At 42.6% G+C, this 24,781-nt stretch overlaps 2 protein-coding genes across 3 annotated transcripts in view; one reads left to right on the top strand and one right to left on the bottom strand.

Annotated features, from left to right (window-relative positions):
• PC (pyruvate carboxylase) overlaps positions 1–24,781 on the bottom strand; it is a 537,865-nt gene that overhangs the window by 49,212 nt on the left and 463,872 nt on the right. The gene's annotated exons all lie outside the window — the stretch shown is intronic.
• LRFN4 (leucine rich repeat and fibronectin type III domain containing 4) lies at positions 1,195–24,271 on the top strand. The gene is made up of 3 exons (XM_056527382.1): positions 1,195–2,515; positions 11,973–13,377; positions 22,579–24,271. Exons 2-3 carry the CDS (start codon positions 11,996–11,998, stop codon positions 23,363–23,365), a joined length of 2,169 nt encoding a protein of 722 aa, XP_056383357.1. The 5' UTR covers positions 1,195–2,515; positions 11,973–11,995; the 3' UTR covers positions 23,366–24,271.

The following is a 24,781-nucleotide window of genomic DNA, read 5'->3' as shown; positions in this document are numbered from 1 at the left end:
AATAAGTAGATAACTAATATAGATAAAGCAAATCTTTATATATACAAGTAAGAAAGATCTGCTGGGAGATGTAAATCACTGTCCATGTCAGTGTTTCCCAAGCAGGGAGCCTCCAGCTGTTGCAAAACTACAACTCCCAGCATGCCCGGACAGCCAAAGGCTGTCCAGGCATGCTGGGAATTGTAGTTTTGCAACAGCTGGAGACACCCTCTTTGGGAAACACTGGTCTATGTAGAGGACAGGAGCTTCTTCGAGGTCTTGTACAGTACACACAATGTCCTAAAAAAGTAACCTGGAGCCGCCCTCACCTGGTGTCCAAAGGAGCAGGTAACCCTGGTACAGGTAAAGTGTACAGAACATGTAATACCTCCCTGTACTGTAGGGTGCGCTACCAGACATCAGTCAGTGCATACGCTTCAGTAATACAGGGGTTTTACCAGTAAATTGCCCATTCTGATTGGTCGGTTCTTCCGGCCATTGACACGTTTCACAGATCTGGACTGTCTGTAACATTGTATGTTGAGTCTGGTTTCAAGTTACAATGGTCCAGAAAAGACCATTGTATGTTGAAACTATTGTATGTTGAGGCCATTGTAAGTTGAGGGATCACTGTATTACTAAGAAACTGTTTATTGGCAATAATTATAGGAAATCTCTTAACAAGGTCATTACATAAAGACCCAACATGGTTACTCACAGTATGTTCTAGGGCAGTGTTTCCCAAACGCTGGGCCTCCAGCTGTTGCAAAACGACAACACCCAGCATCGGCTGCCTGGGCATGCTGGGAGTTGTCGTTTTGCAACAGCTGGAGGCCCACTGGTTGGAAAACACTCTTCTAGGGTATGGGATACAGATGGCCAGAAGTCCAGAACAACATCCAAGCATCTCAGCTTGCTTAAGAATTTCCGATACTTGATCTTTACACTGTTGATCTGTTTTTTTTTTTTTCCTTCCTTTGCAAAAACGTAATGTCACCTAATCCTTCGGGAATAATAAAAAAACAAAACAGTATCCCCACCGGGCGATAATACACCGAGCGGAGCTGTCACACAACAAACATCTCCATTCCTGTTAAAGTGTTAAAAAAAAAAAAAAAAAAAGGAATGGCAGCTTAAGATGCCGTGCAGGCACAGCAGTGCGGCTGGGATAAAAGCTACTTTCTTTTCCCCTCCTCCTTCTCATTCTCTCCTCCCTTCCTCGCTGTGCCCTCCACACCCCCAGGCTGTTCGCTCTCTCTCAGTTCCCTTCTCACATCTCGGCTCCCTTTATTTTACATCCATTCTGCATTGTTTCTGCTTTCACCTGGGCTTAGGGAATGGGTGAAAGATGCCACCCACCGAAGCAGCGGAATGACAAGGAGGAAAAAAATATTTGGGGCATATCCGGGAAAGTAGGAAATAAACCCATCTCTCACCGCGGGGCTACAGGGAAGAGGCGACAATCTTTTCATCCTCTTATTTAAGCATCGCATTTATTTTTATTTATTTATTTATTTTTATTTATTTATTTATTTTATTTACAAACAAGAAAACCTTGCAGACGGCGGAGGAGCTAACACGGTCCTTAGACGTTTCTCTTTTTGCACGACTTCAATCTCGACCTTTCGTATTTTTCACTTTCCCATCTGGATTTTTAACCCATAGGAGGGAGCTGCAGCAATTCTGGATTTTCTCGGGTCTCCCTGAAATGTTTTGGCTTAATCCTTTGGAAAAGCATCTGCAGTTTTTGAGTAAATCATATATATGTACCTGGAAGAAAATCGATGAAGATGCCCGGGCAGCTATGCCAGCAAATTAACCCTTCAGCTCCCCCCCCCTTTTTTTTTCCACTTCTTATTTCTAAGTCAATGAAATGAGTAGGTCTGTTTCCCTGCCTCCTCCTATCCGGATATCTTGGGACCCTCTGAGCTGGCAGATTTTCTTCCCCGGGATTTACATTGGAAATATGCTAGGGCTACTTTTATATCATTTGCCGCTGGCTCATGCATCTTTATGACTCACCGATCATAAACCTCACCTATATGAGGAATACATACGTGTCACTGCAAGCAGGGAAGGACTCGGACTCCTTCTTTAATGGGTTAACCCATCAGTGGAGCAAAGGATTGAGACGTTGGGAAATATTGATGCCTCGAAAATAAGCTTCTTTTATCTGGAGTGGATCTTCTCAGGGCTCAAGACTGGGGAGGGGGTCACATCGAGGCCTGAAAAGTGTTTGGGAAATAATGGGGCTGTGCCATAGGATTGGTCCTGCACATAAGGTCCCATCTCTCCTGTGGGATCTGTCAGAGGGACAGAGAGAGAGAGGACTGCAGTGAAGAAAACAGGACATTGACGGAGAGAGGGGGGGAGTGCAAATTTTTTTTTACAAAAATTAACAAAACCTCAACCCTCTATGCTGCTTTTCTGCCCTTGGAAATGCCCTGCTCAAAACAGATGCCAAGTATACAAGGCCAGAAGGGCAAAGGAACAGTGACAACGGAGGGAGACCAGTGAGGAAAGGAGGAACACACAGGTATAAGAGAAGAAAGTGTGTAATGATTTATATGTATGTAAAGGCAAACCCTTCTACACTGCCCGGTATACGTGCCTATTGTTTGTGGTAGCCGATGGAGAATGTAAGAAGCACTGATAAGGGAAATGTGTGTGCAGAGCTCCAGCTATTACAATGTACGCTAGATGAAAGGCAGGCACTGTACACTGTTGACATAGAAACTGATAAGAAATATTAGGAATAATGGGAGTCGGATAAGTGGCTGCATCGTCTTTAGAGGGAAATAGATATGAAAATGGAGAGCGAGGGAGGAAAAAACCTGCTGTAGACCTCCCACGGGGACCAGTGGAGCTGGGGACACACATGGGGTGAGGCAGGAGGGGTCCCTGAACTTTGTCTGACATATAGAGCTTAGACGCTGCCAGTGATCTACCAATACACTATAGAGAGACAGATGGTAACTCTGAAGGTTCATGGAGAAGTAAAACGCCCTGATGTACGTGACATGTAACAATCACCAAATCATTTTATTGGCCCGGTCTTCTGTATACGTAGGTCTGTGCCCGATTACTAGTCGCTTCTGATGATTTTGTATCACGATTACCTTTACTTGTCAGAATAAGAGGAATAAAGAATAGGAAAATCTCTTGTGCTGAGCAGATACTTTAGACAGCATGGATACACAGACTGTATTCTCACCTATATATAGCGCTCACATCAGTATGCACTGTGACACTGATGCGAATGCTGCAGAAATATAATCAAGAGGAGAAAAGAGAAAATCAATACATAAAAACAACACAACTGCTGTCTGGGGTCAACGCCAGCGAGATGGCAGCTGAGCAACTAGACAGCCTGCAGGAAACCGGGAAAGGATGGCACTGATCATGGGAAGCATAGACTTCCAGGCATGGTCATGTATGTATGTGATCACGGAATCACTGTAGGAATAGATCACACAGGATATCAGCACCTAGGCAGCCTTAATGTCAAATGGGTTTCACCTACATTTGGTTCAGACGTGACATGGGCAGAATGAGGAGAAGTAAGGATATTGCTCTACCTCAGAGCATCTGGTTTAGTTGGATCTTGTCAGTAGGAGGTGCTGCACCTCAGAAGAATATACAGAGGAGGGTTAGCTACAACAATTGGGTCAAATGAATGTTGTTTTTCTAGAATAGGAAGTTGTTTCAGATATCATTTGTATTAATTGCTAATTCTGGGTTCAGGAGTCCAGTGGGCGGTCCTAAGTAGAGATTCATGCTGAGAAAACTGACAGACACTGATTAAGACCTCCCACTGGACTCCTAAGCCAAGAATGACCAGATATATAAATAAGAAGTTATACTAGAACATTTCTAGCAAACCTGAAGATCAAACTGCTCAGCTCATTCTTTTCTATAATATGATGCAGGTAGAGCATACTCTTAAAATGCATAGTCAATGGGATAGGTTCAAGTGTCCCTATCATTTAAAATAAACTTTTGACATTAATGGGACAAGTCAAAAGTTTGATCAGTTGTGCTCCCAGAGTCCCAGTGATGAGTGTTAGAACGAGTAGTGAGAAGCACCCAGTAGCCAACTTATCACCGTTCTCCATCCTGCTTCACTAGAGAGCCCCATTATAAGTCTATGGGGCAGTCCATTAAAGGGGGGAGTACCTTGTGGTACCTGGTGGAAATTTTATTTTATTTTTTTAAATAAACTGGTGCCAGATTTACAGATTTGTAAATGACTTCTATTAAAAAAATCGTAATCCTTCCAGCTGCTGAATACTACAGAGGAAATGATTTTCTTTTTGGAACACAGAGCTCTCTGCTGACATCACAAGCACAGTGCTCTCTGCTGACATCTCTGTCCATTTTAAGAACTGTCCAGAGTAGGAGAAAATCCCCACAGCAAACATATGCTTCTCTGGACAGTTCCTAAAATGGACTGAGATGTCAGCAGAGAGCACTGTGCTCGTGATGTCTGTGTTCCAAAAAGAAAAGAATTCCCTCTGTAGTATTCAGCAGCTAATAAGTACTGAAAGGATTCATATTTTTTTAATAGAAGTAATTTACAAATCGGTTTTAACTTTCTGGCACCAGTTGATTTAAAAATAAATAAAAAAGTTTTCCACCAGAGTACCCCTTTAAGGCAGGATTGGAATTGTTGAGAGCCAGGTAGTGAAGGGCCCTATTTCTGCCAGCTGCTTCTAATGATGGTGGGAGTCTGAGAACTGAAAAACCGACCAATCAAAAATTCTGACATGTCTGTGACGTCAAAATTTTTTTAATTTATTTTTTATTTTTTTTATGACAGATACACTTTAAGCCATTGCCATGACTGTTGTCCATCTTTTATTGACATAGTACAGACCTGTTTTAAGAAGAGATGCTTAGCAACCATTTCCTAAGCAACAAGGTATGGAGGGGGAAGGAACCAGAGAATGGTGCCATATAAAAATCATGAAACACTCTACATCGTGGACAAGGTTTATTCAGTCCTCAGAATGTCCCTATACCGAGAAAAGATCTAAGGGCAGCGGGAGGCTCTAGATTTATTCCTATTTATCTTCCATAGCTGGTAGTTGGTTACACGATTCCTCCATTATGAAGGATGAGATCAAACTACAATGAAAAAGGAGATGCTGCATAAGATAACTCTGTCCTTGCATTCAGAAGTGTTGGTTACAAGGTTATCGCTAGAGATGAGCGAACTTACAGTAAATTCGATTCGTCACAAACTTCTCAGCTCGGCAGTTGATGACTTTGCCTGCGTAAATGAGTTCAGCCTTCAGGTGCTCCGGTGGGCTGGAAAAGGTGGATACAGTCCTAGGAAAGAGTCTCCTAGGACTGTATCCCCCCTTTTCCAGCCCATCGGAGCACCTGAAAGCTGAACTAATTTATGCAGGAAAAGGCATCAACTGCCGAGCCGAGAAGTTCGTGACGAATCGAATTTACTGTAAGTTCGCTCATCTCTAGTTCTCTCTATAAAAAGTGCAACTACAACCCCAAACACTCTACTTAAGGTGCCTTCACTAAAACAATGCAGATATTAAATACACTTACATGCAGACATATACAGTGGTCCCTCAAGTTACAATATTAATTGGTTCCGAGACGACCATTGTATGTTGAAACCATTGTATGTTGAGACCAGAACTCTATGGAAACCTGGTAATTGGTTCTAAAGGCACCAAAATGTCATCCAAAAATAGGAAGACGTGAGGATTAAAGAAAAATAAGTAGATAACTAATACAGATAAAGCAAATGCTTACATATAAAAGTAATAAAGATCTGCTGGGAGCTGTAAATCACTGTCTATGACAGTGTTTCCCAAGCATGGAGCCTCCAGCTGTTGCATAACTACAACTCCCAGCATGCCCGGACAGCCAAAGGCTGTCCGGGCATGCTGGGAGTTGTAGTTTTGCAACAGCTAGGGGCACCCTGCTTGGGAAACACTGGTCTATGTAGAGGACAGGAGCTTCTTCAGAGTCCTGTACAGTACACGCAGTACTGTAACATGGAGTAAAGTAACATGGAGTCGCCCTCACCTGGTGTCCAAAGGAGCAGATAACCCTGATACAGGTAAAGTGTACAGAACATGTAATACCTCCCTGTACTGTAGGGGGCGCTACCAGACACCAGTCAGTGCATACGCTTCAGTAATACAGGGGTTTTACCAGTTAATGCCCATTCTGATTGGTCAGATCTTCCGGCCATTGACACGTTTCACAGATCTGGACTGTCCGTAGGATTGTATGTCGAGTCTGGTTTCAACTTACGATGGTCCAGAAAAGACCATTGTATGTTGAAACTATTGTATGTTGAGGCCATTGTAAGTTGAGGAATCACTGTACTGTCACTGACCTAAAAATGACATTCGTCTGAAGGGAACAGAAAGCAAAGCTTTCCATAGGGCAATATATCCACACACAGAGAGCAGGAAGGTGAACAGGGGGGGACACCTTAAGGGTCTGTTCACCTTGTATTAGAGATAACTGCTGTATAGGCATGAGAGGTATAGGTAGTGCGGCCTATTAGGTGTTGGCATGGAGATCTCCTGGCCGGTTGAAAAAGTTAGGGCCTATTCCCACGGGCGGAATCTGCCTGAAATGAAAGCCCAATACACTTCTATAGGATTCCGCACTACCGTTGACACTTCAGAATTTCCGCTAGCAGTCAACGGGAATGCGGAATCCCATAGAAGTGTATTGCTTTCATTTCAGGTGGAATTCCGCCAGCGGAAATTCTGCCCGTGTGAATAGACCCTTAAAGGGGTACTCCAGTGGAAAACTTTTTTTTTTTTTTTTAAATCAACTGGTGCCAGGAAGTTAAACAGATTTGTAAGTTACATCTATTAAAAAAGCTTAATATTTTCAGTACTTTTTAGGGAACACAGAGCTCTCTGCCGACATCATGACCCCTCTGTCCATTTCAGGAACTGTCCAGAGCAGCATATGTTTGCTATGGGGATTTTCTCCTACTCTGGACAATTCTTAAAATGGACAGAGATGTCAGCAGAGAGCACTGTGGTCATGATGTCAGCAGAGAGCTCTGTGTTCCAAAAAGAAAACCATTTCTTCTGTAGTATTCAGCAGCTAATAAGTACTGGAAGGATTAAGATTTTTTTTTAATAGACGTAATATACAAATCTGTTTAACTTTCTGGCACCAGTTATAAAAATACGTTTTCCAGGGGAGTACTAAAGGGGAACTCAGGTGGAAAACAAATGTATTCAAATCAACTGCTGCCAGAAAGTTAAACAGATTTGTAAATTACTTCTATTTCAAAATCTTAATCCTTCCAGTATTTATCAGATGCTGTATACTACAGAGAAAATTGGGTAGTTCTTTCCAGTCTGACCACAGTGCTCTCTGCTGACACCTCTGTTCGTGTCAGGAACTGTCCAGATTAGAAGCATATCCCCCATAGAAAACCTCTCCTGCTCTGGACAGTTCCTGACAAGGACAGAGGTGTCAGCAGAGAGCACTGTGGTCGGACAGGAAAGAACTTCACAAATTTCTTGGTAGTATATCTGGAGCATACAGCAGCTGATAAGTACTGGAAGGATTAAGATTTTTGAATAGAAGTTATTTATTAGTCTAGTAGTAACAAAGAAAAAGAAGTGGCACCGATACCTTGAGCCTCCTAAGACCACGAGATGGAGACGGCGTCCCGCTAGTCTGGAAATCCACCCTGGCAGCGGAGGTGCTAGGACAATAAAGACCGTAGTCACCTAATAATAGTAAACAAAGAACAAAGGTGCCCTGCACTCACCGCTTCAGTCCAGGTAATCCTGCTCCCATCTCGGGTCACAGCTCGAACACGGAGGACATGGACAGTGGAGCGCTCAGAAGCGACTGCCGGCGGTTTCACGCATAGTAATGCGCTTCATCCGGCCTCCGGATGTAGCGCATTCCTATGAGTGAAACCGCTGGCAGTCGCCTCTGAGCGCTCCACTGTCCATGTCCTCCGTGTTCGAGCTGTGACCCGAGATGGGAGCAGGATTACCTGGACTGAAGCGGTGAGTGCAGGGCACCTTTGTTCTTTGTTTACTATTATTTACTAATCTGATTTACTTTCTGGCACCAATTGATTTGAGAATTTTTTTCCCCGACCGGAGTACCCCTTTAAATAGGATAGAGAAAAAAGTTGGGTTCTTGGTACGATCCACCAGTCAGAGAGCGATGTATATGTCAGAAGTATCCTTACTGACCGTACATAACGCGTTTGGCAAATAAAGATACTTCTGACATATACATCGCTCTCTGACTGGTGGATTTCACCAAGAACCTGTCTTTTTCCTCTATCCTACTTCACAAAAAATTACATTGGCATTACCATTATCTGCATGGACGATTTCTTCACTAACATCTAACATGGGCCCAAATCTAACAAGGTCCATCCCAATCCTTAGATATGATAAACCAACATACCATACAACACTATGCATGATATATAGACATGTTCTCGCCAACATGAGACACATTACTGAGGACACGGCAATAAACTATAGAATGATATTGATTGGTGAGGGATAAACCTCTGATGCATGTAGTCAGAAAGAGCATGGCAGCAGCCTAGGGTGTATATGTGCTGTACGACGTGAGATAGTGAAGGTAAGAGACAGATCCAGGGACAGATTGATATTAACCCCGACACTAAGCTCCCGGCAAAGATCTCACTCCCGCCTGGGAGTTTGTACCGATACTCAGATAAAGGGGTCACACACAGCTAACTGTCATCTGGAGACAAGAATAGCAGGGAGGAGAAGAAAGAAAGAATAGAGCAGGGAAGAAGAGAAAGAATAAATTAGAGCACTGGGAAGAAAATAGAGCAGACGAAGACGAGAAGCAATGGGAAGCTTGGTAGCATGTAGACCGCAACTTTGTACCTGGTGGAAAAGATGTAAAAATATGCATTGGTTCACATTTTACTTTCAAATCAGCTCAGCGTCCAGAGCGTTCACATTTCATGTGGGAAAATAAATAGGAAGGAACCTAAATGATTTTTGATCTTTGGAGAAAACTTAACATAAGCGGCAGATTTAAAGAGCAGCTTTGCATGTCCTAAAAAAAAAAGTCCTTGAATTGTCCTTGAATTCTACTCAGTCATAAAGAATTCTATTCAGTCCTATAAGTTTCATGCATCATTTCTCTTAACACTAACAGGAAATGACTCCAGTTACAGCTCCTATGGGGGTTATCACCTATATTCTCCAGACTCCCAAAATGCCTAGCTAGGGACCGATACACCTGCTTCTATATTGCCACATGAAAAAGATCAGCAATAACCGCGATGGAAGCTGCAAGGGGAGTCATTGCCTACAGTCCTTAGTGGAACATAAAAGAACCAGAGTTCAGAAGAACGCAGGTCCAACTTGTAAAATGCTGAACTAGAAGCAACTAGCTACCATGTTGCAAATATACTATCTTGTAGGTGGCACTGGAAAATTGATAAAAATCTTCATTTTATACAAATGCATGCAGGGCCTTTAACAGATCTGTTTTGTCCCAGCTTGAGAAAGGCCATGGGTGAGCAAAACGTTGTCTTATTTTGGTTAGTTTTAAGATAGACTGAAGACCCTGTGTGGCCGAAGAATTGCCTTATTTTGGTTTGTTTTAAAATGGACTGAAGGCCAAAACATTGCCTTACTTTGGTTAGTTTTAATATGGACTGAAGACCCTGTGTGGCCAAAACCTTTCCTAATTTTGGTTGGTTTTAAGATGGACTGAAGACGCTGTGTGGCCGAAGAATTGCCTTATTTTGGTTTGTTTTAAAATGGACTGAAGGCCAAAACATTGCCTTAGTTTGGTTAGTTTTAATATGGACTTTAGACCCTATGTGGACAAAACCTTTCCTAATTTTGGTTGGTTTTAAGATGGACTGAAGACCCTGTGTGGCCTAAGCATTGCCTTATTTCGGTTGGTTTTAAAACGGACTGTAGGCCAAAACATTGCTTTATTTTGGTTAGTTTTAAGATGGACTGAAGGCTCTGTGAGGCCAAAGCATTGCCTTATTTTGGTTGGTTTTAAGATGGACTAAAGGCCGTGTGTTCTCAAAACGTTGCCTTATTTTGGCTGGTCTTAAGATGGACTAAATAAAGTTAAATTTTTTATCAAGACTTTGGTACTTGGGTTTTCCCTCTATAGAAAATAATGTAAAGGAGTGGTCCCCAAACCGTGGACCACTAGCTGTTGCAAAACTACAATTCCCAGCATGCACAGACAGCCAACGGCTGTTGGGAGTTGTAGTTTTGCAACAGCTGAAGGTTCAGTGAAGACCACTGTTGAGACCACTGTTGTAGAGAAAGCAGTAGTCACAATGGGACAGCTCATGGGTATATTACATAAGTTTTGTTGAAAATTGTCTCAATGGTCCTCATTTTATCAAAACCGTAGAAGAGAAACTGGCCTTGGCCCAATCGTAACCATTCTGAATACAATGTTACCATTTTTAAGAAATAAAAAGGAGCCACAATGACTAGTTGCTATGGACTGTTTTCTGAACGACAGTTTAGATATATGAAAATGAATGAAACATTTATTAAAAAATTGGCAAAATTATTTACCAAAAGATGACAAAATGTCAAGCAGAAGAGGATCACTGTAAATATGGATTGTAACAATTTCCAGGCAGTAAGAATGAGTCCAAGGTCAAGTATTCCCAACCACATTCTTAACCAAACAAGTTGATGCCGTAGGGGAAGAGCCTAACAACAGAATCAGCTTGAAGAAGGAAAGAAAGAAAAGACCTGCCTGAAAATAGCTATTGATCTTGCAATAGAAAGATGCAGGATGGAAATTCAATACTATCCAAGTGGACTCACGCTGAGGAGAGCCATTATTTCAGCATATTCACATAGCGACAGCAATAGTAGCAGGCACAGAAGCGAAGGTGGTTAAACATTCATAATTCCTTTATGTAATGTGCATTGAGAAGTATAGAGACTAAGTGCAATATAATGGATTGTATTGACACTCCCTTTATGGCAGCCCCAAGAGAGCATTTTAGGAAAAAATGCCTTATTTTACGGTGAAGTGGAAATTATCCTAAAGTGCTATATATTATCTTTAATACAGTCTACAATTTAACTAAGGAAAAAAAAGAAGAAAAAAAAACAGTAAATTAGGCCTTATATAATCGGAACCACTCATATGGCTCTCAAAGCCATTCACATATTAGTCTCCCCTATGGCTACTGTTTTAAATAGACAGGCACTAGCGTCTAGTTTTAACAACGGGCTCTGGCATACTGCTATAGGGTTCTCCGCATAAATTTTCCTTCCTTAACTTTTCTTTCCTTTCTTTGTCCACTGTATGCATTTTAAACATATTACTATTGGTTCATGAGTAAGAGGTCAGACGCTCGAAATGTGTTCGTTATGCTGGAACCAACTGAGGTTTATGTCATTTTATTGTATAATTATTGCAGTGCTGGATTGACATTTTTGAAGTTCAGATTTGTCCAATATACAATATATATATATTTTTTCTCTTTTAATTGGATGTCCTGAATGTAGTGTTAAATAAATAAATACATTTGTGATGCTCCTCTCCCCCTGAGCCCCTACAGGTGCCACACAGATGCTCCCAGTTTCAACTCTTCATCACTACTCGCGTGTGGCGTGTTGTCCCCACAAAAATCTCCTGCTCAGCCAATCAGTGGCCGTGGCGGTACGCCACCGTGGCAAGTGATTGCCTGAGCGGGGCAGTTTCTGAAGGACAATGCATCACCAGGGAGTAGCGATAAAGAGAGGGAACTTGAAGCGCCAGTGCCGCAGCTGCATGGGCTCAGGGTAGGTGAGTATTATACACCCTCAGGCACACATAAAAAAAACTGTTCAAATGAACCCTCATCTATAAGAGACCCAAAGCATCTTTAGGGAGTTTTCCTCTTTATTTCCAGATAAATTGCAGTCACTGGTCATTGCTGTGCTCTAGTATAATATTTTTTTTAATGGTAAGTAACCCTGCTTTTTGTTTTGCAGGCATTAACACGGCATCATCTACCATGGAAAAGTTGGTCTGGGGTGTTCTACTGGTAGGAAGCCTTGTGACCATGGTCCATTCTTGTCCCTTTCATTGTACCTGCCAAAACCTTTCAGAATCTCTCAGCACACTCTGCGCTAACAAGGGGCTACTCTATGTGCCACCCAACATAGACCGCAGGACTGTGGAACTACGGCTGGCAGATAACTTCATTAGGGTGGTGGAGCAAGAAGACTTCCTTAACATGACAGGGTTGGTGGACCTGACATTATCAAGGAACACAATTGATAATATTCAACCTTATGCCTTTGGTGATCTTGAAAGCTTGAGGTCTTTACATTTAGATGGAAACCGTCTTACCACCATTCATGAGGATGCTTTAAGAGGAATACTTAATCTCCAACATCTTATTATCAACACAAACCAGCTTGTGTCAATCCCTGTGGCTACTTTTGATGACTTCCTCCTAACTTTAGAGGACCTGGATTTGTCTTATAACAATTTGATTAGTGTTCCATGGGAAGCTATCCAGAACATGGTTAGCTTACACACGCTCAATCTTGACCACAACCTTATAGACTTTGTAATGGAAGGCACATTCTCAGAACTATACAAGCTCTCCAGACTGGACATGACATCTAATAGACTGCATACACTACCTCCAGACCCACTTTTTGTCCGTTCCCAAACAGGAGTGGTTAGCCCTACCCCTTATACTTCAACAATTGTGCTAAATTTTGGAGGTAACCCATTTCATTGCAATTGTGAGCTCTTATGGTTACGCAGATTAGTAAGAGAGGATGACATGGAGACCTGTGCATCGCCCCCACAGCTAGCTGGACGCTATTTCTGGTCAATACCAGAGGAGGAGTTCACATGTGAGCCCCCACTAATAACACGTCACACGCATCAGCTTTGGGTATTAGAAGGGCAAAGGGCAACTTTGAAGTGCCGGGCAATAGGGGACCCAGAGCCTGTAATTCATTGGGTTTCACCAGATGATAAAATAATGGGAAATTCATCTAGGACAGCTTCTTTTCGAAATGGAACCTTAGATATACTAGTTACAACTATCAGGGACGATGGAGCATATACTTGCATAGCTATTAATGCTGCTGGGGAATCGACAGCCCAAGTAGACCTAAAAATGATCCCTCTGCCTCATCGCAATAATGGAACAGTTAGCGTACTGAGACAGGATCCTGGGTCTTCTGACATCACCACTTCATCAAAGACATCTGTCAATGCCACAGAAGAAAGGAAGGCACCAGAATCTGCTGTTGTGGTGACTGATGTCACTCCATCTTCTGCACTGATAAGATGGTACATGAACCGATCTGCCTATGTAGTATGGATGTACCAGGTCCAATACAACTGCACAGCGGATGAGACATTGGTTTACAGGTAAGACAAACCTCTCATACTAAGTATCTATGCTCAGTACTGCAAGCTACAATTTACATTGCTCTGAAAATATTATCTAGAATATAACAACATAACATTTCTATAAAACATTAACTCTAGAAATGAATGTAAACAGTCTCTAGACTTTGTAAATTCAACAATAGAAAGCAGTAATTAATTGGTATGTCCTCTTCAGCAACTACACTGCTCAAAAAAATAAAGGGAACACAAACAACACGATGTAACTTCAAGTCAATGACACTTCTGTGAAATCACACTGTCCACTCAGGAAGCAACACTGATTGACAATCAATTTCACATGCTGTTGTGCAAATGGAACAGACAACAAGTGGATATTATAGGCAATTAGCAAGACACCCCCAATAAAGGAGTGGTTCTGCAGGTGGTGATCACAGACCAATTCTCAGTTCCTATGCTTTCTGGCTGATGTTTTGGTCACTTCTGAATACTGGCAGTGTTTTCACTCTAGTGGTAGCATGAGACGGAGTCCATAACCCAACCAAGTGGCTCAGGTAGTGCAACTCATCCAGGATGGCATATCAATGCGAGCTGTGGCAAGAAGGTTTGCTGTATCTGTCAGCGTAGTGTCCAGAGCATGGAGGCGCTACTAAGAGACAGGCCAGTATATCAGGAGACATGTAGGAGGCCATAGGAGGGCAACAACCCAGCAGCAGGACTGCTATCTCTGCCTTTGTGAAAGGAGGAGCATTGCCAGAGCCCTGAAATGACCTCCAACAATTGAGCATGTGTCCACTCGTCTGGCGGACGTCCAGAGGTGGGGGTTGTGTTTACAGCCCAAAACCGTGCAGGACGTTTGGCATTTGCCAGAGAACACCAAGATTGGCAAATTCACCACTGGTGCCCTCTGCTCTTCCCAGATGAAAGCAGGTTCACAATGCGCACGTGACAGACGTGACAGTCTGGAGACGCCGTGGAGAACGTTCTGCTGCCTGCAACATCCTCCAACATGACCGATTTGGCGGTGGGTCATTAATGGTGTGAGGGTGGCATTTCTTTGGGGGGGCAGCACAGCCCACCGTGTGCTTGCCAGAGGTAGCCTGACTGCCATTAGGTAACGAGATGGGATCCTCAGGCCCCTTGTGAGACCATATGCTGGTGCCCTTGTGAGACCATATGCTGGTGCGGTTGGCCCTGGGTTCCTCCTAATGCAAGACAATGCTAGACCTCATGTGGCTGGAGTGTGTCAGCAGTTCCTGCAAGAGGAAGGCATTGATGCTATGGACTGGTCCACCTGAATCCGATTGAGCACATCTGTGACATCATTTCTCGCTCCATCCACCAACGCCACGTTGCACCACAGACTGTCCAGGAGTTGGCGGATGTTTTAACCCAGGTCTGGGAGGACATCCCTCAGGAGACCATCCGCCACCTCATCAGGAGCATGCCCAGGCGTTGTAGGGAGGTCATACGGGCAAGTGGAGGACACACACACACTACTGAGCCTCATTTTGACTTGTTTTATGGACATTACATCAAGTTGGATCAGCCGGTAGTGTTGTTTTCCACTTTGATATTGAGTGTGACTCCAAATCCAGACCTCCATGGGTTAATAAATTTGATTTCCATTGATAATTTTTGTGTGATTTTGTTGTCAGCACATTCCACTATGTAAAGACGAAAGTATTTCATACGATTAGTTCATTCATTCAGATCTAGGATGTGTTATCTTAGTGTTCCCTTTATTTTTTTGAGCAGTGTATTTCAACCGAATGCATACTATTATTTCTTCGTAGTCTTTCACATGGTATTACAAGCACTGACTTTCAGAGATGATGTCTTCAAAAGGTTGCACAAAAGAGCAAGCGATCTTCCTTCTGTTCCTACTTTTTATTTTATCATCCTAGTAGAGCAATCCATGCCTTATAAGTCTTATACACCAATTTGGTGCTCTCCTCAAGGAGAAACTTTAGTCATATAGTATATGTCGACACATCTTCAGCTTCACAAAAACTTTTGTACCTCAGAGTAGTTATGAAGCCACTTCTTAGGTACGGTTCTAACCTGAACCATAATGGGGATCATTATCTTTAGGTCCACATTTATTAAGGAATGCTATTGTGCAGGAAAATGTATTCCCTATACAAAGTATGGCGGGTAAGTGTCTGATCGCGGGGGGTACAACCTGGAGTGGGCGTGTCTGCCGTAGCCTCATGCAGGGGTCGACACGCCCTGTTTCTAGGGAGAGCAAGGGTACCATGCAGGAGATTGCGGGAGGTCTGACCTCTGGGACCCCCTCCACGATCAGACACTTATGCTTTGGATAGGGGATAAGTTGTCCAGCATGATAGTACTCCTTTAAAGCAGGTTGCACCAATTTTTGGCATACACTTTTTTTCTCCAAACTGAAAAGTAGTTTAAAAATTGATGTGGTTTCAAATATGTGTGTGGGGTCTTCATGCTTATTACAAATGTTGAAGTAAATTTATACCTGTTAATGGCAGGCATACATCATTTTTTTTCACTTTAAAACACTCCACAATGTGCTAAACTTATTAAGAGGTAAGTTTAACGCAATTTATGTTTTTTGCATATGACAAGCCAGTCTTAATAAATCTGGCAAAAAACAACAGAGCGCTTCTGTGTGGGATCTTCCAGACCAGGTCGGATTATTTAGGTGAGTGAGGAACGCACTCACCTGGTGGGGTTGTGCATATTCCAGGCACAACGCTGATGTACACTTAATATAGCAACTGCTGCGGCTTCCCACGCTGGATCCACAGGCGTGTAAGAGACAATAAAGGAAGGAGAAGATCGGAGGCTGAGATTGCGCTGTTGCAAACAAGTTCCAGGATACTAGTAGGTGTCTTAAATTCTTTTATTCACACAACGCGTTTCTGGATATTAATAATCCTTTCTTCAGGCGTGATACAAGACACAGAATGCAGGATATATATATATATATATAAGGGAAGTGACGTACGTCATATATCTCCTGCATTCTGTGTCTTGTATCACGCCTGAAGAAAGGATTATTAATATTCAGAAACGCGTTGTGTGAATAAAAGAATTTAAGACACCTACTAGTATCCTGGAACTTGTTTGCAACAGCGCGATCTCAGCCTCCGATCTTCTCCTTCCTTTAATAAATCTGGGTCTTGATACCAAATGTTCTGATACTGCCAAAATCCAGATACTCAAAAAATTCCTGAACATAAACAAAAAAAACTAACATAAGATTTCAAGCAGATTGCAGTGTTGTTCCAGGGACACATGAGTTAAAAGTGGACATCGTTTGGACTACAAAGGTCCTAGGATATCTGGCATAAAGGGTACATTCAAACGGTTGGATTACTCTCGGCAAGTTTTCTGTGGTGGAATTTCCGCAGTGGAAAATCTGCAGATGACCCAATTGAGGTCAATGTAATATGCTTCAGATTTTCGGCAGCAGAGATTCCACTGCGGAAACTCTGCTGCAGGAAAACCGTGGGTAACCCAACCATGTAAATATGTACGCTAAGGCAAATATAGTCTCCTTTAGTAGGCCCATTGGGGGGGGGGGGGGGTGGATTTATCAAAACCTGTCCCGAGAAAACGGTGACCAGTTGCCCATAGAAACCAATCTGATCCCTTCTTTCATTTTAAAAAGGGCCTCTGAAAAATGAAAGAATCAATGTGATTGGTTGCTATGGGCAACTGGCCAACTTTTCTTCTACACAGGTTTTGATAAATTTCCCACACCAACTTATATATGTCCTATATATGAAGTGAGCATAGGAGCTGAGCACGCTTCATGCACGGCAGGTCCCAGCTACTATAAGCAAAAGCCAATTTTAGAAAGCTTTTGCTATTTCCTTGCTATTTTGACGGTATCAAAACTGCATATACAGTGACCCCCCCGACCTACGATGGCCCCGACATACGATCATTTCAACATACGATGGCCTTTCAAAGGCAGCATCAACATACGATGCTTTTGTATGTCGGGGCCATCGCATAAACGGCTATCCGGCAGCGCAGACTGCTTCAGCTGCCACCGGATAGCAGTTTATGGTGCCCCGTGTGGTCCGCTGACGATCACTTACCTGTCCTCGGGGCTCCGGCGCGTCCTCTTCGGGATCCCCTGCATCGTCGGCGCTCTCCATCGTCGTCATCACGTCCTGTCATCCAATAGGAGCGGCGTGCGTAGCGACAATGGCGGCGACGGAGAGTGAGGACACCCTGGGGACGCGGCGACAGCGATGGAAGGCGACATCCAGGGCAGCGGTGACGAACGGTGACTGTCAGGAGCGGCGGGGACACGTGAGTATAACCTTCAATACCAGTAGTCTTCAACCTGCAGACCTCCAGATGTTGCAAAACTACAACTCCCAGCATGCCCGGACAACCGTTGGCTGTCCGGGCATGCTGGGTGTTGTAGTTTTGCAACATCTGGTGGTCCGCAGGTTGTAGACCACTGTCCTATACTTTACATTGCACGGATCCCTCAACATACGATGGTTTCAACAAACGATGGTCCGTTTGGAACGGATTACCATCGTATGTTGTGGGACTACTGTATATTTAATTTACTTTATATTGTGTATTCCCACTGTAAACAGTTTGTTGGTGGGTCTGATAAATGAGGACCCTCTCTAATACTGTGACATTTTCTTATCTTTAATTTACTATGAAGAAGGTGACCAGGGACCCGACACCCTTGTCCATGAAACAACCTCCTTGGAACACATAAATTCCTTTGTGATTTTGGTAGGTGGTGTTATTTGGGTATATAAAATGCTTTATATTTTGCTATGGTAGCTATAAAAATTGGCTTACTTACCTACCTCGGTCTCCTACAGCTCCCGGTATGATGACATCTGGTCCCGTCGCTAGATTCTACTTCTAAAATTAACTCTTTTTGGCAGTGATGGCCTACTGAGCTAATCACTGGAATCAGCGATGTCCTGCTTTAGTCAGTGTTTGAGCAGGAATACACTGCTGAGAAGAGTCCATCTTGGAAGTAGCCGTACAAACTGGGAACCAGATAAAGTCACACCAAGAGCTGCGGGGTGCGGAGGCAGGTGAGTATGCCTTTATTTAATTTTTATAGCAGCCAGAGCAAAATATTAAATTGTTATACAGCCAGATAACCCATTTAAAAATCGACTAAACACATTTGATACTCAAGGTTGATACTCCTTGTTCGTATAATTGTGAGTGACCCAAACTGCCATGTGTGGTGGGGGATGGGGGGGGAGGGTCATAGTTCAATTCTCTGACAGCAGAAATGACATTTTACTCTCCTTAACATCGCTTCCTATTTCTAGTTTGTCCCGCGGGAGGGATCTTTTTTTTCTGCCAGCATTCTTCTATATGTCTAACACTATGATAAAAAAAAATAAGAGGAAACAGCATCCAGACCATTTATAAAACACTGCGCATACAGATTATTCCAGGGGGTCTCAGACCTTTAGCGTACTGGATATACGTACGGAAAGCTATAATTATCGGGATAATGGTTAGTCATCGTAGGCTCGCTCACTAAACCCCCAACTATATACAGTACATGAATAATAAATATTACACAGGTCATGTATGCATTGCTAATCAGATCCATTAGTAGACAGACAGTCAGGTCTACATTTTCGCCTTTTAAGTGACGACTTCTTGCGCCAATATACAGTTTGATCTTATTGCATCAGTCACGCTTTTTGGAGAGCTGAACCGAGCGATTGCAGTTCATTTCAGGGCATCTATAGCAGAAAGTGTGCAGATCTAGTGTCAGCATTACGCTCTCGAGGGGATAATGGAGCCATATTCTTGTGCCTGTGGGAGAGATATAATAGAATTCTGCCAGTAACAGCCATTTCCCTAAAGATTACCAAATGACGAGACCCAATAGACTTCAGTGTGCAGAGATGAAATGGAGTGATTATGGCCAGTATGGATTGGGAGGAAAGCGATACACACAGCCCAACAATGCTGTGAACTAATATCTGTCATTTGCAGAGAGCACAAATAAATCTCCTAAGACTTGTTTTACGGTTTGATCAATGGTCCTGAGTCATGCTGATAGCAGGAAACTGGTGCAATAATGAAACAATGAATAAATACACTGTGAAATATCTTCTGGCAATAATGGGAGAACTAAAATGCATAAAAATGTTAGTACTTCATTAAAAGATCTGGATTTTTGTTAACACTAGACGTACATAGAAGCCCAACTAAGGTATTAGCGGATAGGGCTGATGTTTTGGAGTGTAAACTGATTGGTCTTGCTCTGTCCTATATCTGAGAACCAACTACTTCAGTCTCAATAAGTACTGTCTAAATGATTTGCTACAAAATTATCTGACTTTATTTACAGAGGACCTGTGGACAATCCAGACATAACTGACATTGCAAACACAGTGGTCCCTCAACTTACAATGGCCTTAGGTTCCAATATTTTCAACATACAATGGCTTTTCTGGGCCATTGTGACTTAAAACCAGACTCACAATGCTACAGACAGGTCAGTTCTCCGAAATCAGACCTGTCTGACCAATCAGAAGGGACATTTCACTGGTAAAATATCTGTATTACTGAAGTGCATGCACTGACTGACATCTGGTAGCGCCGCCCTACAGTACAGGGAAGTATTACCTGTACTACTCTTTACCTGTGCCAGGGTTAGCTGCTCCTTAGGACACCAGGTGAGGGTGGCTCCATTTTACTTTTTTGGGACACTGTGTACTGATCAGCACCCTGAAGAAGCTCCTGTCCTCTACATAGACAGTGATTTACGGCTTCTAGCCGAGCCTTCTTTCTTGTGATATGTAATGACTTGCTATATCTGTATTATCTGTTATCTACTTATTTTTCTGTAATCCTCACATTTTCCTATGTTTGGATGATCTTTTAGTAATTCCAAACCAACTACCAGGTTTCCATAGAGTTATGGTCTCAACATGGTTGTCCTGGAACCAAGTAAAATTGAAAATTATGGGACCACTGTACTTGGATTTCTTATGAACTAATGATAATAATAATATTTTTTTTTACTAAAAGTTGTGTCATTCCTCTGTTATTATTACTATACATGTATGACTAAATAGTCATCTGGGTGATACTAGCTTTCAGTGTCCAAACATTGTCTATCCAATCAGAGCTGGTAATGTCAAACAGTGTAGGTACATGCCGCCGCCGCCGCCCCCGCCCCCCCAAACTGGTAATACCCAGTTGGCTATTTAGTCATACATTTTTAATAAGAATATCAGAGGAATGGAACAACACAGAGAAATAAAGAAAAAGACGTTGTAGAACTAGAAAAAGACGTTGTAGAATTATTTCATGCCGATTTCAAGTATTTACTAAAACAGACAGGTTAGAAGAGCCCAGAGGTCCTCTTTCAGGAGTTATTTAAGGTTATTTAAGGGAATATTAAGGATAAGGGGAAAAAAGAAAGAAAAAAAGTCTTCTTTTTGCCAGAAACAGTGCCACTCATGTCCATGGGTTGGTAATGCAGCTCAGCACCATTCACAAGCCTGCGTCTGCCAGATCCCTGTTCATTCCATCTTGTACTATGAGTAATATGAGCTAGCTGAAGCACTGAGAATGGAAAATCTAATGGTTGCATATGTTAATATCATAATAAATAGATAAGGACAGAAGTTGGATATGCCACTAATGTCTGACTTATGAGTGACCAACCCAACCACCATATCCAACATTATGCTGCTATTCCCATAGCACTGTAATAGAGATTTCTCTGCTGTGTACATAGACTATACATGCTCATTCTTAGGATTAGCAGTCTAAATAAACCTACCCTTCATATGCATATAAAAAAAAACTTAAGAGACTCCGTCTCACACCGCCCACCCCACACCTAAACATCAGTAGCCAATAAATAAGTTTAAAGATCCTGATTTAGAATTTTATCTTTCTACTCACGTCCCCTTCCCTGTGCCCGTAACTGAAGAGTGTGCTGCAGGCTGATGAAGAAGTCTTAGTAGTAGGGATGTAAGAAAAAAATCGATTCTCGCGATAATCGCAATTTTTTCATTTGTCGATACTGAATCGATTCAAAATATTTTTGAATCGATTCTTTTAGGGATGTGGAATTTTTATCTCCGGACGCTTGGAACAGCATGTCCTGTCCTGGGCATCAGGAGATAAAAGTTCCACATTTGTGGAGCCGGGCAGGCCGGATCTGACATGGCGTCGCTCTGGGTGTATGGAGCGGGCTCCGACTCGTGCCCGCTCCGTACTAGGCGACCCCCGGCTGATTTCAGTAGCCGGGGGCCGCCGCTAATAGCCAGCATGCGGCAATCGCCGCGGCTGGCTATTAAAGGAGTACTCTGGTGCACACTTTTCTCATGTTATCCCGTCCGGGCTGCAAAATAAAAGAAAACGCACTTTCTCTTACCTGCCAATGAGCCCCTGGAGCTCCGGTACAGGTGTTCGGTCCCCGGGCTGTATTCTTCTTACTTCCTGTTAGCCCGGCACGTCCCACGGAGCTTCAACCTATCACTGGCCGCAGCGATGTCCCGCCTCTGCTGGTGATAGGCTGAAGCTCCATGTGATGTGTCGGGCTAACAGGAAGTAAGAAGAATACAGCCCGGGGACGGAACACCTGTACCGGAGCTCCGGGGGCTCGTTGGCAGGTAAGATAAAGTGCGTTTTCTTTTATTTTGCAGCCCGGACGGGATAACATGAGAAAAGTGAGCACCGGAGTACTAGATCGCCGCTGTCAAAGCTGACAGCGGCGTCTATTGGGATCTATGGATGCTCCCAGGTGGGTGATGTATCGGGATATGTCGCGATGTATCGTCACCTAGACGGTATCGCGATATATCGGGATATATCGAATCGCCACACTGGTATCGCGATTCGAATCGAATCGCCAAATTCTTGGCGATTCACACCCCTACTTAGTAGTCATCTCCACTATTTATGGCTAAATTTAGAAGTCCTCTCTACGCACCAATATGCAGCACACTGACATATGTATACAGGGTTTTAAAAGGTGAAAGACTCCTTAAGGTTTCGGTATTCTCATAAATAGTTTTTTTTTAAATATGTTTAGGCCTATGTGATGGTTAGAAAGGATACAATGTTTAAGCATTTATCACAGTAAAATGTATCTTCTACTATACATTTTTACAAAAAATAACCTTTTTTGAAATAATGCAAATATTCAGGAAAAAAGACTCTTAAAAACAAAAAAACTAAAATAATATTTTTTTCTCCTTTCAGAATCCTGCCTTCCACAACGAAGCACTTTACCTTGAAGCACCTAGTTTCAGGAGTAGATTATGACCTTTGCATTTTGGCCATTTTTGATGATATTGCAACCTCACTGGCTGCCACAAAATCCTTGGGATGTGTTCAGTTCTCCACAGGAGAGGCGTACCCAGACTGTCGTTCACTGCATGCTCATTTTCTGGGAGGCACTTTAACCATTATCATTGGTGGAGTCATTGTGGTGACACTATTGGTCTTCACAGTGGTTATGATGGTAAAATACAAGGTATGCAGTTCTGCCCACTCAGACATTCCAAAAGTAACCAATGTTTACTCCCAAACCAATGGAAACCAGTTAACACCCAATGGAATGCTTCTACAAAGTAGACAAAGCAATGAGTCTGCCAAAGCCAGTTGTTCCCAGGTGATGTATAAAGAGGATTCTAGGAGGATTGTTCATGGAGTTAAACCTCAACGAAGAAAGGTCAGGCATAGGGAAGTGTCAGAGAAGGTTGAGGATAAAACTATGAAGGCTTCAGATCTCGAAGGGCCACATTGTGGATCTAGTCCTGAAGAAGGTACTGGTTTTGGTATTCCAAAAACAAAGCGAAGCTGTTCAGTGGACATGGGGGAAATGGCAACCACAACTTGTTATAGCTATGCCAAGCGACTGAGTGTTATATGGACAAAGAGAAGCCAATCTGTGCATGGCATGCTTTCACACTGTGGGGCAGAACTACCCAAGGGAAAACCATTCTTATTCACTGGTTCAGATGAGCTAGAAGAAAGTGTTGTGTAGCTCACGTCCCTGTTACCTACAAAGCAGTTACAGCAACCACCTCTTCTTACAGAGGAAGCACAAGGACTCATTTGGGTAAAAAGCACCATAGGACACTTCGATAATGAGCCATGAACAAGCACTTTTCCTTATCAGGAAAAAACAAACAAAAAAAAAAACACATAAGCACTAAACCTACAATGACACTGCAAGCTGGATAGATGTCAGAGTGCCAGAATTCTCAGACCTAAAAGGGTATACTACTTTAAACATGGTTGGAAATTGTGGTGTTTTCTTGGGATGTAGTGAAAATATCCTTGGATGTTCCAGATTTGAAGGGAGCATTTTTGGAACACACACGCAAAAGCGAAATGTGAATACACATAGTAAATGTCTATACAGGAATTGCAAGGCTCAGCGCCATCAACTAAACGAATAGATGGCAAGTTCAACGTTTGTCGTGGAAGTCAATCCTAACAAGAAAGACGGTCACAAATACAGGCACATTAAAAGGTGTCAACACCATCTCTACATACAAACTAGGTGACTATTTGCTCGGTGGGTTCACAAAGCCATGGAATAATTTACCATAAAAGCTATAACATCAATTTCTCTTACATTGCCCAACAAGTGGCTAGGACAGAGCCAAACTCGTTCTGCAGGCAATGGAGTTCAGTGTGTACACCATGCTTGGCATAGCACATTGTAATGGATCCAAAAGTGGAATCTCGTCCTAGTTTGCCATTAAATCTTCTGCTTTCTCCTGATTTACAGGCAAGTTTACGTTTTTCATAAATGCAAATGTCTTACACGGTGAGTTATAATGACTGCAGCACTTTAAAGTTCCAGTTCAGATATAAATATACAAATATCTTTACTCATTGGATTTTTTTATCATTTGCCAATAAAATTAAAATCAAAGGAAAAACGCAGTCGTGTCTTGAACTGATTTCCAAATCGAGTGAATGGTGAGTTGGAGAATTTACATTCTTTTTATTCCGTGAGCCAACAACGCTGTTTCTAACACTGACAGTCCATTCCACAGATAATCAGGTTAACATAGGAATTTTATGTAGAGAAAACTAGATAAGACCTAGGCTCCACGGTAATAGTACATTCTGTGGTTATTCAAAAAAAAAAAAATTTTTGCCATGGGAAGCCATTGCCGTAACCCGACAATGTTACCGTATTCCTCACTCAACCACAACATCCTGTGTAGCCTGGACCTAACAATTGTAGCAGGTTAGGCCAAGAATATATTTGTTGAGATTTTTTACTTAACATTTTTTTTTTTGCTAATTATGGAAAATCTATCAGTAAGTTATGAAGCCCTCATAACTTAAAAGGGTAATCCGCTGCTCAGCGTTTAGAACAAACTGTTCCGAAAGCTGGAGCCGGTGTGAGGTGGTTTTTTGCACCCCCGTAGATCCATGCGTC

Source organism: Hyla sarda, chromosome 6, assembly GCF_029499605.1.
Source record: "Hyla sarda isolate aHylSar1 chromosome 6, aHylSar1.hap1, whole genome shotgun sequence".
NCBI classification, from domain to species: Eukaryota; Metazoa; Chordata; class Amphibia; order Anura; family Hylidae; genus Hyla; species Hyla sarda.
Note: the sequence above shows the minus strand (reverse complement) of the source record. Positions and strands in the feature narration are given on the sequence as shown.

What these genes read in the sequence shown, in the direction of transcription:
- LRFN4 (XM_056527382.1), top strand. Translation starts at nt 11,996, where the DNA reads ATGGAAAAGTTGGTCTGGGGTGTTCTACTGGTAGGAAGCCTTGTGACC. An exon ending in GATGAGACATTGGTTTACAG is followed by an intron (nt 13,378 to 22,578) that starts GTAAGACAAACC and finishes TTCTCCTTTCAG; the next exon opens with AATCCTGCCTTCCACAACGA.